Here is a 19,907-nt window from a genome sequence, read left to right as displayed (position 1 = left end):
TTGAAGCCAAATTAATACAAGTCTTAGCCTGATAATTCATGAAAGCTAAAAAACATCCCTTTATTGCCTCTAAAGCATAAGAATGGTCCAATTAGGACAAGAGGTCTACTGTTACTTATTACGAACACCTGGGCCTGCCTTGTGACACTCTGAATTCCTAAACTCTCATATACTGCCTCTCTCACCTCCAGCCCTACTCTCATCTCCCAAAGAACACTTGGTTCCATATTAAAATGTTACCTTTTAAGTGGAGCTTCTCTATTTTTCCTTACAAGCATTTTAATAGTTTGTAATCAAAATTTTAATATATGGAGCCTCACTTCACAATAAAATCAAGTAAGGTAAACCACAGAGATTAGGTATAACTGCTTTGTCTACTGTGATACAATACGACACTTCACATGTGCGGTGGCCAGCGGCATCTAAACTCAGCCCTGTAGCAATACTGTATCTCAGGCAAGTCTAATTCTGTGTTACTCTCTTTTCTGGAAAAAGAACCGATACCAAGAACCTACACCCAAACCAGAACTTACACCAAACTTTTGCTCTGAAAAATGGCTGCAGGGATGAGAGAATCTTTACTGCTGCTGCTGCTAAGTCGCTTCAGTCGTGGCCGACTCTGTGTGACCCCACCAGGCTCCTCCATTCCTGGGATTCGATACTACAAGTCTATGATTTTATTAAAATATAGAGTCAAGAGGGATTTTTTTCCTTTCAGCCTTTTAAACCCTCAGTCAGTTCAGTTCAGTTCAGTCGCTCAGTCGTGTCCGACTCTAAAGAATTGATATTTTCTTTGTATTTGGTCAGTAACATGCTGAGGGTTTTTTAGCAATAAGACTGGCAGGAGGGTAGGTTGAGGTCTTTATTAGCTAAAGGTTCCAGGGAAGCCAGCTGGTTGTCCTAACTGTGGAGTCAACATTAAGTAAGCTCTAACAGGGATCATCAGTGTTTCTCTACAGCAGTCAGAAAGAAAGATACAGTGTTTCTTCACCACTGTGCATCTTTGCAACTCTGTCAGGGCTGGTAACCAGTTCCATGGGAAAGATGATAGAAAAACTGCATGAGAATTAAACTGAAACATGAATTAAGTAACTTTGATAAAACTTCCTAATTCTAGGAAAGGAGTCTCATTCTCCTTGTACATGGATTTTTGTCATTCAGTCCTCTTAAAACCAAAATAATCATCAATTGTGGATGGATATCAAATTACAAAGCGAGTGGCTAAAAAGGAAAGGGTCTTGCCGCTAACAATGACTCTGTATGTGTCTGAGTGTGCAGGTGTGCACGTTAATCCTGAGGAACTGTACGTAAGGTGGTTTACCTTAGATGCTTGGGCGGGTGGGGGCGGGAAGCAACCTAAATTGGAAACATGCTACACTGGCAAACCACAAAGCGAGCTGCGTTTTATCCTGACTTGTAGATAAGAAAAGATCCCCCGCCTTTCACGCCCGAGTCTGGGCCCAAACATTCCCGAACTTCCTTTGCCTAGGCCCCGGTATGAGGTCCAGCCAGCGAGCTTTGACACACTTCCAAAGTTTTTACCAACATTCCTTCAAAGAGGCAGAAGTCCAGTCATGCTGGCCTTGGCACAGACGCCTATGGCGCTCGGCTCTCTGGGTGCCGGAGAAACTGGAGACCATCCCGGGGCCTGAACTGACACGGAGCTAACGCCTGAGAGGCTGCGTGTCTGGCTGAGCGAGAAAAGCAGCAGAGAGGACTCCGCGCCTTGATCACGCGTGTGCCAGAGGCGTGTGAGACTCGAGGCGATGGAGTGGCAAAAGCTAAAACTCAGGAGGAAGGCGGTCAGGTAAACCTCATTTTCTGGGAAGGGAAGGAGGACAAGGAGAGAACTATCACTTCGGCAGCACTCTGAACAAGCGAGAGTTTCCTTCTGGCTTTTAGGCCGCACTCCGCCCCCCCCCACCACCACCCCCAAAGTGGTTTCTTTTTGTGATTGTGCTCTTTGGCTACAGAGTGTTGTTTATATAACAGGATAAAGTACAAAATTATAAGCTCCAAACTCCTCCAGAGAAAAGCTCTCCCAAAGCTCGACCCCCAGGATGGATGGAAAATATGAGTGTTTACTGGCTGGAACACTGAGCTGCAATGGAAATTTCAACATTGGGGAGAAGATAGCAGAGAGGAAGGGCCTGTTGAGTAGAAAGAAGTCACCCTTCAACAGAGGGGTCAAAGAAAAGAAAGAGTCTCTCCTGTTGGCCCCACTTTGATACCCTCCACTCCTCAGCTGCAACGGCCGCATCTCTGCAACACCGCTCCACAGGGCACTGCCTGTGGCTCACGGCCAGTTTCCTCTAAACTAGATACTAAAACAAGGAGTGCAGGAATCCCAGATCCCAGGCAAGTCCAATTTTTAAGCTTCTCCTTTTTTTTTTTCCCACAGGAAGGGAAGTAAATGGTATCAAGAACCTACACCCAAACCAAGCACTCCATTGGCTACTTTGACATACACAACTCAACTAAATCTTGAAACAACTTAATGAGGTAGGTATTATCATCTGCACAGGGAAACTGTGGCTCAGAGAAGCTAGGTTAACTTGCCCGAGGTCACACTCAGTAACGCAAATCCTAAAGTCCCTTCTCTTTTCACTACACCATGCCATCTTGCTAATAGGGGTTGATGGACCCCTTTCCTATAAAGTTAACATGCTTTTAAAGAATATATCAATAGAAGCATTTAAAGGACTGGTTCCAGAATAATTTCCCTAAACAAAGGGAGAGAATGGAAGCAAAGCCTTAGCATTCTGGTAATTTTTTTTTGCCTAACTATGGGACTCTCTTTTAAAACCTAATATCTTCCTCCTCCTAGTCTCTTTATCATGGTTTAAAGAAATGTATGACTTTAAATTTGCTGTCTTAACCATTTTTATGAGTACAGTAGTGTTAAGTATGGTTACACTGCTATGCAAAAAATCTAACTTTTTCATCTTGCAAAACTGAAACTCTATAGTCATTAAACACTAATCCCCCATGTTCAGTTCCCCCAGCCCTTGGCAATCACCTTTCTACTTCCTGTTTCTACAATTTAGACAAGTTTAGATACTTCATAGGAGCGGAATCCTACAGTGTTTGTCTTTTTGTGACTGGCTCATTTCATGCAGCACAATGTCCTCAGGTTCAGCCACATTCTAGCGTGTGACAGGGTCAATCTTTACATCCTCTTCTGCATTCCCCTTCTTTCACTTGCTTGTGTCACAAACTTAAATCTTTGTCATATGCTGCCCAACGCGGCTTCCTAACTGTTCCACGTGGATGTGGTTCCTTCTTGCCGCTGGATGGTAGCCTTTTAGTCATCCAACAACAGGTCTTGAAAGTCTTTTAGACCCTACCCAGTGCCCTGCAGAGCTTCCCTGGTGGCTCAGTGGTAAAGAATCTAGCTGCAGTGCAGGAGACCCACTTCAATCCCTAGGTCAGGAAGATCCCCTGGAAAGGGAATGGCACCCCACTCCAGTATTCTTGCCTGGGAAGAGGAGCCTAGCAGGCTACAGTCCATGGGCTCACAAAAGGATCGAGCGCGACGTGGAGACTAAACAACAGAAACAACAACGAAGTGGGGTGTGCTAGGCTAAAGTCAGACAGCCCCTGGCCGGCGGGCTCCGGGGGCAGGGCAATTCTGTCTTACTTGTCAGTGCTCCACAGCAGCTTTAAAGTTCTAAAATACAGTTTTAGAACTCTAAATTGTAAAGCTCTAAAATACAGTTGTTTTCCAGAGTGGAAGCCACCTGGCCAAGCAGCCTAGGTCCACGATGTCACAAGAAGGAGGAACAGACTCAGGGCTGTGCCTTCAACCTCCCCCACACCTGTAACATCGAGGAACAGACAGATCTCCAGGTTGTGTGTGCTAACACAATGCCTAATACACAGAAAATGATTAGAGGGTTTATTTTTAAAGAAAATAAACAGTATTTCTGAAGACTGACTAAAAATGAAAAGGTGGGAAGTCAGAGTCCTGAGTCTCTACCAACATTCATAAAAAAATAATCTAAAAGAAGGCAGAAAAGTATTAGCTGAACTGGTATCAAAACCTCTGGAAATTGGTCCCAAAAAATTAGGTAAAAGAAAGGGCCCAGACTATAATTTATTATTTAAATGTAAGCGGGCAGAAGAACAAGGTAATGTGAAATAGCACCCAAATTTCCAAGATTTGTGGCTTCATTGTACCCCATTCCCCAGGACTGAATTTAAAATTCTAAAATACAATTGTTTTCCAGAGTGCAAGCCACCCAGCCAAGCAGTCTAGGTCCAAGATGTCACAAAAAGGAGGAACAGACTCAGGGCTGTGCCTTCAACCTCCCCCGCACCTTTAACATCGAGGAACAGACAAATCCCCAGGTTGTGTGTGTGAAAAAGCCAGAGATGGATAAAAATAATTCAATGACAAATGCTGGAAAAACATACAAAGGGGCAGAAGCCAGACATTCGTGGGATTCCCTGACAGCTCGATCCACAAGGAAGGGCTGGACTGGAAAAAAACAGAGCTTCAGGCTCCTGCCAAGCTGTCTGAGGCCCTGTTCTTCCCAAATCATTCCAAGCAGCAGCCAAAACTTTACAGTAACCCTTCCAGGTCTCCCAAAGAAAGATGCACTCCTCACCTAGAAAGTGCTCCTCCCTGACGTGGTCCAGTTCCGTGCAAGGCTGGCAGTAACGAGGAGGTGCCTCTCGACATCAATTCTCAGCTCTGAATAACTCCCCGAGTGCCCAGAAAAATGGATAATTAAAAGGTAGCTTGAAAAACCCTAGCCATTTCACTGGCTAAAGAAAAGCTTAATAGCCAGGTATCAGCATCTGGGCGGGGGCGGGGGGGGGGGGGGGGGGGGGCGTTTCCCAGGTGGCTCAGTGGTAAAGAATCTGTCTGCAACAGGAGACGCAGGTTCGATCCTTGGGTCAGAAGGATCCTGTGGAGAAGGGAATGGCAACCCACTCCAGTAATTCTTGCCTGGAGAATCCCACAAACAGAAGAGCCTGGTGGGCTGCAGTCCATGAGGTCGTAAAATATTCGGACATGACTGAGCTACTAAATAACAACAACATCATCAGTATTATAAGAGTCAAATACAACCCCTTTAAGAAAAAAAGAGGTTGCGAACACTTGGTACCTGCATCGTGGATTGTATCATTCTCAGTCGGCCTTGTTCAGAGGCACACCTCAGGTTTCTAAACATGTGACTGCATTTGGCCCTGACTACCTTCTCTTCTGGAGATTGGCCTGCAATTAATCTCACTTATTACCTCTGAAAAGTAACAACAGAGGAATGGCTGGCCAAGTCCAACTCTGAGTGTCTAGGGAACTGCAAGCTCCACGGCCAGGCCTCAGACTGTCTGGGCAAGGCGTGGGCTCTCTGCCTTCCTCTCCCACAACAAAGCTCCAACAGGGACTCCAGACAGACCAGAGGAACCGAGGGATTTGAGGAGCTGGGCTGAGCTCACACTGACCCAATGGGAGACGACAGCCCTGGGCTACACTTGGGATGGTTTCAAAACAGCGGGGGAAGAACAAGGTTGTCTGGTGAAAACTTGTGTGATCCATAAAATTGAGAACAATAGCAACACCACAGGGAAATGAAAAATAACACTATTTGCAGAGCTCTTGTGAGTCACTAGTTTTCATTCCTGTGGCTACCAAGTCACTGAATCCTCCAATATGCAGATGAAAAGTACAGCCAGCAGTGGATTCTCTTTACATCTTTTCACTGTTTACAGGGCAGCCCCTGGTCGAGTGAATTATGAGTTTATCAGCACTGGAATCCACCGATGCTTTTGTGGATGTACACGTAAGAGTACCTTTTATTTACTCAGCACCCACTTCCAGGGAGATCAAAGTGCTTTAAGGACAACCTAAAAGCTCTCAAAACAGGCCAGTTTATGTGTAAGTATGCTTATCCAGTAAAAAGATTAAATGAATAGTTTAGGGTCACTTAGTGTTAAAACCAGTAATAAAACTCACAACTCTAAGCTACTAAGCCCTTCCTCATTAAACTTAGTCACCCTTACTACTAAGGAAGGAACAACAAGAGACTAAATAAATATTCACAAAACAGTGACTTACAGGTAAATAAAGAAACTGAGGCCTGGAACAGAGCAGAATGCTTGAGGGAGGTCTGGCTGGGGCCCATGTCATCGCCAGTTCTGGAAGGACCACCTGAGAATTCACTTAGGGCTGCTTGTGGGTGGGTAGCTCTGGGAATTCCCCATGGAATTAGAACTCACAAGCTGAGCTTCCAGGCTGTCCTGGCAACCAGAGGTTGTTTGGGGGTAGGGGAAGATTTTCTAGGGCTACCTTGGACTAGAATGGGGCCTAGAAACTGACCTTGAACTTGAAGAAGAGGTGAAGGGAGGGATGTTATGGTGCAACTAACCCCCAAAGGGAAAGACCAGGGAACTTTGCAGGGGTTGCTTTCTGGCGCCAGTGGTTGTGACGTTGATTGTATCATGTGCCGTTTCTACCACAGCCCATGAGCAGAGCCTAGCTGGGAGCAGGCCATTCACAGCGCTGGGCCCTAGGTCCTGCCTCTGACCTGGACGGATCCCTCCATTGTTCTGTGTCTCAGCATTAACAGGTGTCACCAAGAGAAGGCTCTAAGCCCAGCCATAATTTTTACTCCAAATACAAACTATAAAAAATACGAAAACTCAGGACTTCCCTTGGAAGTCCAGTGGTTAAGAATCTGTGCTCCCACTGCAAGGGGCGTGGAATTCCCAATCCCTGGTTGAGGAGCTGATCCTGCATGCTGTGTCTGTCCAAAATGTACAGTCCTGACATTGTTTATCACATGGAAAACAACTGCAGTCCTGGATAAAGGCAATATATCCAAGACTGTGGAGAAAGTGTTTTCCGTAGAAACAAGGTTTGGATTGTAAAATGAAAATGGAATATTTGGAAATATTTTATATGGAAAATAAAGCTCTGTGGCATAAACAGAATTTCTTTTTTACGACTTATGTTTTAGGAATGTGGTTACTCTGTAACTGTAAATCACCAAAGGACAGACTTCTCCTGTGAAGAGAAGCATGTGGGAGGATGGCCTATCTTCAAAAGTCCTGCCTCGTGGTCTTCAACACTTCCTAATTCTGAACCGAGATGGTTCTTTTCACCCTTGACCACAACGATCACTGGTTATGAAAGACACTGTACCCGAGCATGATGTAATGTGCTTATGTTTATCTTGCTTCCTGGGCAGAGGCTCTGCTTCCCAAATTAGTTCCTTAAGTCATCATTCTAATGGCAGCAACTACCTGGACAACAATTAGGTATTTCCTCCATGCCTGAGCCTTCGGTCACCCCTCCTCAGGGCAGGGGAGCATCCAGAGTGGCGGCTGGCTGGCAGAGGCCTGGGGGTGGGGACCCGGTGGGACACGTGTGGTAGAGCCTCTTTATTTGGAGGGAACAATATCTTTCAGCTGGTTGGAATACTTCATCGTAACAGTCACATTACTCTCTAGTTCATCTGACTCAGGGACAGATACAATTAAACCCATATTTAATAGCCATTAGAGCCAAGATGTACTGGGAATCTGTTTCTTCTTTTTTTTTATACAGGGAGACTTAAAATACAGACAGAGACTAGATTTCAATAGAGTGGTTTCTTTTTTAAAGTAGAAGTTGCTGACTTTATGGCCAGAATTTATTTGCATTTTATCCTCCCCCATTTTGCTCAACTACATAGAGGGAATTTCCTTCCCACTTTCCAAATGAACACTGTCCAGAGAGTCTAATTAGACAACCTACATAAAAATACATAAAACAAATATATGCTTCAAAAGAAAAAAGAGTCCAAAGTTACTGAAACACAGCATAATACAAGGTATAAAAAAGAATTATGAGACAAGGAGAAAATATCAAATGTCAATACATGAAAACGTTGACTATGAGCAAAGGATTAAACACAGTATATGCCTTTGGGGTCCCTGCGATCCAAGCTGCTGCACTACCTCCATGCTCGGCCTTCACTGGGGCAGAGCCACTGGAGGCTAGAAAACAATCCCAATGGCACCATATCTCCTGCACCCATGGGCACTGGCTTCCCTGCACACCTGGTCCTGCCGGGGTCCATGCGATCCAAGCAGCTGTCCCACCTCCAGGCCTGGTCCTCACTGGGGCAGACTCAAGGCCTCCAGGGAAGCCTCAGAAGCAAACTCCTGTGGATGACCCACATGCAGAGGGGGGATAAAACCACACTTAAGCTCCAGGGATGGAGTGACTAAGGAAGAGGATCAAAAAACTTTCTAAAAGCTGTATAAGCTGTAAATTAAACCCACAAGAGCAACTAGGTAGACTCTCTGTCTATGGACATACAAAAGGATAATGAGTACTCCTACAAAAGAAAATTCTCTAGCTCTGGCAGCTCTGGACATTGGAGGCAAGCACATGTGGGAGTAGGGCCAGATTAGAATCTGAACTGTCCCCAAAGAAGGTCCAGAGACCAGTCCTCCTGAGTACCGAAGGGCCTCCTAAGAAGGCGAAGGTGGGCGTGGGGGGTGAGAATGCTGACAGCTGAGACCTGAGAAAAACATTTATTATTATTCTTATGATTTTTATTCCTTCTATAGTTGGTTCTGAATATTCTTTTTTTTTTCTGTTGCTGTGGTTATTATCTCTTTTTGAATATACTTTTTATTTCTTTTCTATATTTCTATTTTAGCTTTTTGTGTTTTGTTGTTGTTGCTGTTTTTCTTGTTGAAGTTTTACTTTAATATGCATGTATCTTCTTTATATATTTTGACGTAACTTTGCTTTTCTATTTGTTTTTCTTTTTTCACCATGTTTGTTTCTTTTGTTTTCTTCGCTTTATTCCGCAGTTGACACTCTGCTTTGGTCTTGTTTTCTGCTTTGTGTTTTAGTTGGTTTTGTTTTAATTGGTTGATATTATTTGGTTTCCTTTGTTCGCCTCTTGAACTTTCTTTTCTTTGATAAGCTTTGGTTTCGTGTGTGCGGTATGTGTTGTGTGTGTGTATGTTCCTTTGTTTTTGTTTTTATTTGTCTAATTTTGCTTTTATCATTTGTCTGGGGTTCATTGTTAGTCTCTTGGGTTTTTGTTTGTTTGTTTATTGTTTGTTTTAATCCCTTTTATTACAGTATTCTTGCCTGGAGAATCCCAGGGACAGAGGAGCCTGGCTGCTGTCTATTGGGTCGCACTGAGTCAGACACGCCTGGAGCAACTTAGCAGCAGCAGTAGCAGCAATGCCATAACAAGCAGCTTGCGAGATCTCGGTTGCCCGACCAGAAGTTAGGCCTGAGCCTCTGGAGTGGGAGTGTTGAGTACAGGACACTAGAGAACTCTTGACCCCAGGGAGTATTAATCAGTGAGAACTCCCACAGAGGCCTCCACCTGTATCAAGATTCAGCACCACCTGACTGCCTGCAGCACCTAGCACAGGATACCTTACCCAGCAACAAGCAAAACAAAAGCACAACCCAATCATCAGCAGACAGGCTTCCCACAGACACCCCAAAATACACCACCTCACATGGCCCTGCCCATCAAGAGGAAAAAAACTCACTTCCTCCCACCAGAATTCAGGCACAAGTGCCTTCATACATGAAGCCTACACCAGGAACTGGACCAACCTCATCCATGAGACAAAAAGCAAGAGGAACTATGACCCTATAGCCTAGGGAAAGGCAGACCTCAAACACAGTATTTTACACAAAATGAAAAGACAGAGAAATATTGTGCAGACAAAGGAACAAAGATGAAGGAACAAGACCAAATAAACAAAGAGGAAATAGGCAAACTACTTGAAAAAGAATTCAGAATAATGACAGTAAAGATGATCCTGGTAGCTCAGTTGGTAAAGAATCAACCTGCAAAGCAGGAGACCTCGATTTGATTCCTGGGAGGAAGATCTGCTAGAGAAGAGATAGGCTACCCACTCCAGTATCCTTGGGCTTCCTGGTGGCTCAGCAGGTAAAGAATCCACCTGCAATGTGGGAGACCTGGGTTCGATCCCTGGGTTGGGAAGATCCCCTGGAAAAGGGAAAGGCTTCCCACTCCAGTATTCTGGTCTGAAGAAAGACTGTACAGTCCATGGGGTTGCAAAGAGTTGGACACAACTGAGCTTCATCACATTCACCTTTCAAAGATGATCCAAAATCTTGAAAATAGAATGGAGAAAATGCAAGAATCATTTAACACATTTCACAAGGAACTAGAAGAAAAAAAATTAGTAAACAGTAATAACACAATTACTGAAATTAAAAATACTCTAGAAGGAATCGATAGCAGAATAATTGAGGGAGAATAATAAGTGAGCTGGAAGGTATAATGGTAGGAATCATTACTTAAGAGAAGAATAAAGAAAAAAAGAATGAAAAGAATAGTCTCAGAGACTTCTGGGACAATATTAAATGCACCAACATTTGAATTATAGGGAAAAGAACAGAAAAAGAAAGGATTGACAACATTTTTGAAGAGATTATATTTGAAAACTTCCCTAACATGGGAAAGGAAATAATGAAGTCCAAGAAATGCAGAGTCCCATACAGGATAAACCCAAGAAGAAACATGCCAAGACACATATTTATCAAACTAACACAAATTAAACAAAAAGAAAAAATATTAAAAGCAGCAAGGCAAAGACAACAAGTAACATATAAGAGAAATCCCATAAGGTTAACAGTTGATCTTTCAGTAGAAACTCTGTAGGCCAGACAGGAATGACAATATATATTTAAAGTAATGAAACTGAAAAATCTACAACTAAGATTACTCAGTACAGATCTCATTCAAGATTGATGGAGAAATCATAAGATTTACAGACAAGCAAAAGTTAAGAGAATTTAGCACCACCAAAAAAGCTTTACAACAAATGTTAATAGAAATTCTATAGGCAGGAAACACAAGAGAAGGAAAAGGCTTACAAAAACAAACCCAAAACAATTAAGAAAATACCAATAGGAACATATATACCAATAGTTACTTTAAATATAAATGAATCAAACACTCCAACCAAAAGATACAGAGTAGCTGAATGGATACAAAAATAAGACCCATATACATGCCGTCTACAAGAGACCCACCTCAGACCTAGGACACATATAGACTGAAAATGAGAGGATAGAAAAAGATATTCCATGCAAATGGAAATTTAAAAAAGCCAGAGTAGCAATTCTCATATCAGACAAAACAGATTTTAAAATAAAGAATATTACAAGAGATAAGGAAGGACATTACATAACGATCAAGGGATCAAGGAAACATAACAATTGTAAATATTTATGCACCCAACAAAGGAGCACCTCAATACATAAGGCAAACACGACAGACATAAAAGGGGAAATCGACAGTGACACAATAATATTAGGGGACTTTAACACTTCACTTATACAAATAGACAAATCATCCAGACAGAAAATTAAGGAAACACAAGCCTTAAATGATACATTAGACCAAATGTACCTAACTGACATCTTCAGGACATTCCACCCAAGTGCACAAGGAGCAAACATTCTCCAGGACAGATCATATATTGTGCCACAAATCAAGCCTCAGTAAATTTAAGAAAACTGAAATGTATCAGGCATCTTTTCTGACCACAACACCATGAAACTAGATGTAAATTACAGGAAAAAAAAACTGTGAAAAACACAAATACACAAAGGTTAAACAGTACACTTCTAAATAACCAATAGGTTATTAGAGAAATCAAAAAAGACCTTGAAACACATGACAACGGAGACATGATGACCCAAAACCTATAGGATGCAATAAAAGCAGTTCTAAGAGGGAAGTGTATAGCAATACAATCTTACCTTAAGAAACAAGAAAGACATCCAATAGACAACCTAACCTTACACCTAAAGCAATTAGAAAAAGACGAACCCCCCCCCCCAAAAACACAAACCAAACAAACAGACCCCAAAGTTAGTAGAAGGAAAGAAATCATAAACATCAGAGCAGAAATAAATGAAAATAAATGAAGGAAACAACAGCAAAGATTAATAAAACTAAAAGCCAGTTCTTTGAGAAGATAAACAAAATTGGCAAAACATTAGCCAGACTCATTAAGAAAAAAGGGAGGAGAATCAAATCAACAAAATTAGAAGTGATAAAAGAAGAAGTGACAACAGGCAATGTAGAAATACTATGGCAGAAAGTGAAGAACTAAAGAGCCTCTTGATGAAAGTGAAAGAGGAGAGTGAAAAAGCTGGCTTAAAACTCAACGTTCAGAAAACTAAGATCTTGGCATCTAGTCCCATCAGTTCAGTTCAGTCAGTTCAGTCGCTCAGTTGTGTCAGATTCTTTGTGACCTCATGAACTGCAGCACGCCAGGCCTCCCTGTCCATCACCAACTCCTGGAGCTTACTCAAACTCACGTCCATTGAGTCGGTGATGCCATCCAGCCATCTCATTCTCTGTCATCCACTTCTCCTCCTGCCCCTAATCCCTCCCAGCATCAGAGTCTTTTCCAGTGAGTCAACTTTTCACATGAGGTGGCCAAAGTATTGGAGTTTCAGCTTTAGCATCAGTCCTTCCAATGAACACTCAGGACTGATCTCCTTTAAGGATGGACTGGTTGGATCTCCTTGCAGTCCAAGGGACTCTCAAGAGTCTTCTCCAACACCACAGTTCAAAAGCATCAATTCTTCGGCGCTCAGCTTTCTTCACAGTCCAACTCTCACATCCATACATGAAGTGATGGGACAGGATGCCATGATCTTGGTTTTCTGAATGTTCAGTTTTAAGTCAACATTTTCACTCTCCACTTTCACTTTCATCAACAGGCTTTTTAGTTCCTCTTCACTTTCTGCCATAAGGGTGGTGTCATCTGCATATCTGAGGTTATTGATATTTCTCCCGGCAATCTTGATTCCAGATTGTGCTTCTTCCAGCCCAGCATTTCTCATGATGTATTCTGCATATAAGTTAAATAAGCAGAAGTAGATGTTTTTCTGGAACTCTCTTGCTTTTTCCATAATCCAGCGGATGTTGGCAATTTGATCTCTGGTTCCTCTGCCTTTTCTAAAACCAGCTTGAACATCCGGAAGTTCACGGTTCACGTACTGCTGAAGCCTGGCTTGGAGAATTTTGAGCATTACTTTACTAGCATGTAAGATGAGTACAATTGTGCAGTAGTTTGAGCATTCTTTGGCATTGCCTTTCTTTGGGATTGGAATGAAAAGTGACCTTTTCCAGTCCTGTGGCCACTGTTGAGTTTTCCAAATTTGCTGGCATATTGAGTGCAGCACTTTCACAGCATCATCTTTAAGGATTTGAAATCACTCCACTGGAATTCCATCACCTCCACTAGCTTTGTTCGTAGTGGTGCTTTCTAAGGCCCACTTGCCTTCACATTCCAGGATGTCTGGCTCTAGGTGAGTGATCACACCATCGTGATTATCTTGGTCATGAAGATCTTTTTTGAACAGTTCCTCTGTGTATTCTTGCCATCTTTTCTTAATATCTTCTGCTTCTGTTAGGTCCATACCATTTCTGTCCTTTATCAAGCCCATCTTTGCATGAAATGTTCCCTTGCTTTATTGACTATGCCAAAGTCTTTGACTGTGTGGATCACAATAAACTGTGGAAAATTCTGAAAGAGATGGGAATACCAGACCACCTGACCTGACCTGCCAGTCCCATCACTTCATGGCAAATAGATGGGGAAACAATGGAGACAGTGACAGACTTCATTTTGGGGGGCTCCAAAATCACTGCAGATGGTGACTCCATCTGTGAAATTAAAAGACACTTGCTCCTTGGAAGAAAAACTATGACAAACCTAGACAGCATATTAAAAAACAGAGACACTACTTTGCCAACAAAGGTCTGTCTAGTCAAAGCTATGGTTTTTCCAGTAGTCATGTATGAATGTGAGAGTTGGACTGTGAAGAAAGCTGAGCGCCAAAGAATTGATGCTTTTGAACTGTGGTGTTGGAGAAGACTCTTGAGAGTCCCTTGGACTGCAAGGAAATCCAACCAGTCCATCCTAAAGGAGATCCTGAGTGTTCATTGGAAGGACTGATGCTAAAGCTGAAACTCCAATACTTTGGCCACCTGAGGTGAAGACCTGACTCATTTGAAAAGACCCTGATGCTGGGAAAGATTGAAGATGGGAGGAGAAGGGCATGACAGAGGAAGAGGATAAGATGTTTGGATGGCATCACCGATGCTATGGACATGAGTTTGAGTAGGCTCTGGGAGTTGGTGATGGACAGGGAAGCCTGGCATGCTGCAGTCCATGGGGTCAGAAAGAGTCGGACATGACTGACCAACTGAACTGAACTGATATGCCAATAAAACGGACAACCTACAAGAAATGGACAAATTCTTGGAAAAGTTCAACCTTCCAAGGCTGAACCAGGAAAAAATAGAAATTATGAACAGATCAATCAGAAACACTGAAATCAAAACTGTGATCAAAAATCTCCCAAAAAACAAAATTCCAGGGCCAGATGGCTTCACAGGCGAATTCTATCAAATGATTGCATGCTCAGTTGCTTTAGTTGTGTCTGACTTTTTGCGACCCTATGGACTGTAGCCCACCAGGCTCCTCTGTCAATGGTGATTCTCCAGGCAAGAATACTGGAGTGGGTTGCCATTCCCTTCTCCAGGGGATCTTCCCAACCCAGAGATCAAACCGCATCTCTTATGTTTCCTGCATTGGCAGGCAGGTTCTTTACCACAAGCACCACTTGGGAAGCCAGTCAAACGTTTAGAGAACAGCTAATGTCTAACCTTCTCAAACTCTTCCAGAAAACTGCACAGTGAGGAACACTCACTCTAGGAGGCCACCATCACCCTGATACCAAAATCTGACAAGGGGACATCACAAAAAAAGAAAATTATAGGCCAGTATCACTGATGAACATAAATGCAAAAGTCCTACAAAATTCTAGCAAAGAGAATCCAACAACACATTGAAAGCATCATACACCATGATCAAGTGGGGTTTATCCCAAAGATGCAAAGATTCTTCAATATATGCAAATCAATCAATGTGATCACCATATTAACCAATTAAAAGATAAAAATCATATGATAATCTCAACAGATGCAGAAAAAGCTCTGGACAAAATTCAACACCCTTTTATGATAAAAACTCTTCAGAAAACTGGCATAGAAGGAACCTACCTCAACATAATAAAGGCCATATATGACAAATCCACAGCAAACATTATCCTCAATGGTAAAAAAACTGAAAGCACATCCTCCAAGATCAGGAACAAGACAAGGGTGCCCAGTCTCACCACTCTTATTCAACAGTTTTGGAAGTCCTAGCCATGGCAGTCACTGAAGAAAAAGAAATAAAATGAATCCAGATTGGAAAAAAAGAAGTAAAACACTCATTGCCTGCAGATAATATGATACTATACATAGAAAGATAGTAAAGATCCTATCAGAAAATTACTAGAGCTAATCAATGAATTTAGTAAAGTCACATGATACAAAATCAACATACAGAAATCCTCTGTATTCCTATACACAACAGCAAAAGATCAGAAAGAGAAATTAAGGACTCAATCCCATTCACCATTGCAACCAAAAGAATAAAATACCTAGGAATAAACCTACCTAAAGAGATAAAGGACCTGTATACAGAAAACTATAAGACACTCATGAAAGAAATCAAAGATGACACAAACAGACAAAGAGATATAGCATGTTCTTGGATTCAAAGAATCAAAATTATGAAAATGACTCTACTACCCAAGCAATCTACAGATTCAATGCAATCCCTATCAAATTGCCAATAGCATTTTTCACAGAACTAGAACAAAATATTTCACAATTTCTAAGAACCCGAATAGCCAAAGCAATCTTGTTAAGAAAAATGGAGCTAGAGAAATCAACCTTCCTGACTTCAGACTATACTACAAAATTACAGTCATCAAGGCAGTATGGTATTGGCACAAAAACAAATTATATAGATCAATGGAACAAGATGAAAGCCCAGAGATAAACCCACACACCTATGGGCACCCTATTTTTGACAAAGGAGGCAAGAATATGCAATGGAAAAAGGACAGTCTCTTCAATAAGTGGTGCTGGGAAAACTGGACAGTTATGTATAAAAGAATGAATATAGAACATTTCCCACCACCACACACAAAAATAAACTCAAAATGGATTAAAAACCTAAATGTAAGACCAGAAACTATAAAACTTGGATGAACACATAGGCAGAACACTCTTTGACATACATTGCAGCAAAATCCTCCGAGACCCACCTCTAAGAGTAACGGAAATCAAAACAAACGGGACCTGCTGAACTTAAAAGCTTTTGCAAAGGAAACTAAAAACAAGGTGAAAAGACAACCTTCAGAATGGGAGAAAATAACTGCAAATGAAGCAACTGACAAAGGATTAGTCCAAAATATACAAGCAGCTCATGCAGCTCAATATCAGAAAAACAACCCAATCAAAACAATGGACAGACCTAAACAGACGTTTCTCCAAAGAAGATGGCTAATACACACATGAAAAAATGCTCAACACTGCTCATTATTAGAGAAATGCAAATCGAAACTACAAGAAGGCATCGCCTCACACTGGTCAGAAAGGCCACCGTCATCAAAAAATCTACGAACAAAAAGTGCTGGAGAGGATGTGGAGAAGAGGGAGCCCTCGTGCACAGCTGGTGAGGATGAAAACTGATACAGCCACTATGGAGGACAGTACACAGACTTCTTAAAAAACTAGGAATAAAACTACTATATGACCCAGCAATCCCACTACTGGGCACATAACCTGAGTGTGTGTGCTCAGTCACATCCAACTCTTTGTGACCCCACGGACTGTATCCCACCAGGCTCCTCTGTCCATGGAATTTTCCAGGCAAGAATACGGGAGTGGGTTGCCACTTTCTGCTCCAGGAATCTTCTCAACCCAGGGATCAAACCCATGTCTCTTGTGTCTCCTACACTGGCAGGTAGATTCTTTACCACTAGTACCACCTAGGAAGCCCACATACCCTGAGAAAACCATAATTCAAAAAAGACACATACACCCCCAAAGTTCACTGCACTACTATTACAATAGCTAGGACATGGAAGTAACCAAGATCTCCACTGACAGATAAATGGATAAAGAAGTTGTGGTACATATATGAGTGGAATATCACTCAACCATAAAAAGGAATGAATCTGAGTCAGTTCCAGTGAGGTGGAGAAACCTAGAGCCTGTTATACAGAGTGAAGCAAGTCAGAGAAAAATAAGTATATCTTAATGCATATATGAAATTTAGAAAAATGGTACAGATGCACATATTTGCAGCTCAGGAATAAATACGCAGACATAGGGAACAGACTTGCAGACACAGCGAGGGGAAGGGAGGATGGCGTGAATTGAGAGTAACACTGAAACATACATTACCATATGTAATACACATAGCTAGTGAGAAGCTGCTGTATAACACAGGGAACTCAACCCAGCACTCGGTGACAACCTAGAGGGGTGGGAGGTGGGAGGGAGATTCAGGAGGGAAGGGACATATGTATACTTATGGCTGATTCATGTGTGGTTGTATAGGCACAAACCAACATAACATTGTAAAGCAATTACCCTTCAATTAAGAACAAAACAAAAACAACACAGTAAAAAGTCTTGCTCCTTCAGCCTGGAAGTAAACTTGCTAAACTGTATCAGAAATTTCCTTTTCATTTGATTTGGCCAAAAACTGTCTTACAAGTAAAACGAGGCCCTATATCGAAGCATCAGAGGATTAGGACACATGGAGAGAGGTGTCCGTCTTCCTGGTGTCTGTGCAGGCAACTCAAAGTGGGAATGACTTGCGTAGGACAGGCTGCCTGTGTGTGACCCACAGGCTGGCTCCACGCCCCTTACATACCTGCTTCCAGGAGGGGTGGAGTGGCTCTCAGGAGCTTGGGGGTCTGACTGTATCGACCATGTTGGGCCAGCGGGACTGATGACAGGCCGAAGTGTGGGGGGAGTTGAAGCACTGCTTCTGTTTATGACGCTGCTTGCCAAGTTCAGGTTTGTGACCTAGAAATGAAGTGAGGGAAATAGACTGACTTTATAGAGTTTTAGAAAAGCATCATTAAAAACATATTGGGGAAATCACGTAGAGGTTCAGGCGATGCTGGCTCATCTGGGCTGACACAGTGGTTGTGACAAAGGCACGCGTTAAAGTGTGACCTCGGTGCACATCCAAGAGCAGAGGTGAGGGTCCCGAGTGTCAATATAAGTTAACAAGTATTTATTCCACCTATTACATGCAAAGCACCATACTACGCTAGGTGCAGTAAAATAAAAAGATTAATAACAAAGAGGGTGAGTATTTACCAAGTATTTACTGTGTCATGCAAGGTTCTAAGAATCAGGCAGAGTGCTTAGCCTTTCTGACCCTTGTGTCCTCATACGAAAGTTCTAAATGCTCAATAAAGTTTAGTTATAAATAATAATTAGATAAAGTCACTGATTTAGAAAAAAGTTGCCCAGGCAATAGAAAAATGGGCACTGACTTCAATAAGTGATTTACAAAAATTGAATATAATTAGCCAATTAAACAATTAAAACTATTCAGTTCTATTGTCAAAGAAATGTAAATTACAAGATAACACTTTTATGTGTTACACTGACATATACTAATAAAAAATATAGTACCTAACAATGCCAAGGGTGATATTAGATGTGTAGTGTAAGTACACATCTTTCATTGGTAGACTCTTTCTACAAGTAAATTTGCCAACATATTATTAAAAGTATCAAAATTTTTGTACACTTTGATGCTATAGTCTAAGTTATAGGAACTATGCAAAAAAACAACTGCAGATCATTAATGAGGTATTATAATAGTAGTTACTATTTAGCAGAACTTAAAATGTGCCAAGCTCTGAGTAAACAAGTATATTACATACATCTCATTCATAATTCTATTTGCAAGTACTATTATAATCCCCACTTTACAAAGAAGGAAACAGGAATAAATGGCAGAACTACAATCTGACCATAGTCTGAAACTCCAAATTCCCTGTTCTTCCTCACTACACTATACTGTGAACAGAAACTGAGAACAAGCATCCTTTTTAATATTGAAAAAGGAAAGATTTAAATGGCTAATAGTATTTAAATAAATTATGTTAAATAAACATGTTAAATAAATTTTGCTCTAAACATATAAGGGAATGTTATGTATCCACCAGAATTTTTTGCAGAATACTTAATGGTTTAGGAACATGCCGACGTCTTGAATTAAAAAAAAGAAATCACAATATGAAACTGTACAGAGAGCAGATTCAAATTTCCTTAAATGCACACATATGCGGATACACATTCCTAAAAGGGATATGTTACTTTTATAATCCAGAAGGAAAAAAATGTACATTATTATGAAAAATACAGGTGTGAGCTGATAAGCTTAAAACCTGGATGCGGAGAGTGGAATCAGAAAAGGAGGCTTCGAGAAGCATTTCAAATAAGATGCACAGAGGGTGCTGAAAAGGGGTGGGGGACTCAAGGCTGAAGGCAGGGTGCTGAGGGGGAGACACAGGGAAGAGTGACGTGAGGAGATTTAAAGTCCAAGAAAAGTGTCCCAGGAAGCTAACAATTTTGACACAAATAGGATTTTTTTTAATCTGAAAGAAAATAAGTCATTTTTAGCACTTTAGTGCTTCATTCCTAGTTATAGAATTCAGTAAGCGACAACTGCCCAGGCCTGTGTCTTCCCACCAAAGACAAGTATTTTTGGCCCCTTTCTGCCGCTACCAGGGGAGAAGAAAGCCCACGCTGACAAAAGGGGGAAGGCAGCGAGCAGGTGACGGCAGTGCCCTCTGGCCCCCCCCCCCTCGAAGGGCCTTGACCCTCTTCCTGCACCCTACCGAGAGGCAACAAAGGTGCCCAGGCAATCGGGCTCCCGCAGGACTCAGCTCACCCTTGCCCCAACACTAACCCCCTTGGCCCTAAAGATTAGGCTTCTCAAATTAGACCCCT

General features: G+C 42.0%; 1 protein-coding gene across 1 annotated transcript in view; it reads right to left on the bottom strand.

Moving 5' to 3' along the window:
- TTLL5 (tubulin tyrosine ligase like 5) overlaps positions 1–19,907 on the bottom strand; it is a 317,558-nt gene that overhangs the window by 145,750 nt on the left and 151,901 nt on the right. The window contains 1 exon segment of the mRNA XM_059890944.1: positions 17,806–17,960. Within this exon segment, the coding sequence (XP_059746927.1) occupies positions 17,806–17,960 (155 nt within the window).

The sequence above is a fragment of the Bos taurus genome, chromosome 10 (assembly GCF_002263795.3).
Source record: "Bos taurus isolate L1 Dominette 01449 registration number 42190680 breed Hereford chromosome 10, ARS-UCD2.0, whole genome shotgun sequence".
Classification (NCBI taxonomy): Eukaryota; Metazoa; Chordata; class Mammalia; order Artiodactyla; family Bovidae; genus Bos; species Bos taurus.
This window is presented reverse-complemented; position numbering and strand designations above follow the sequence as displayed.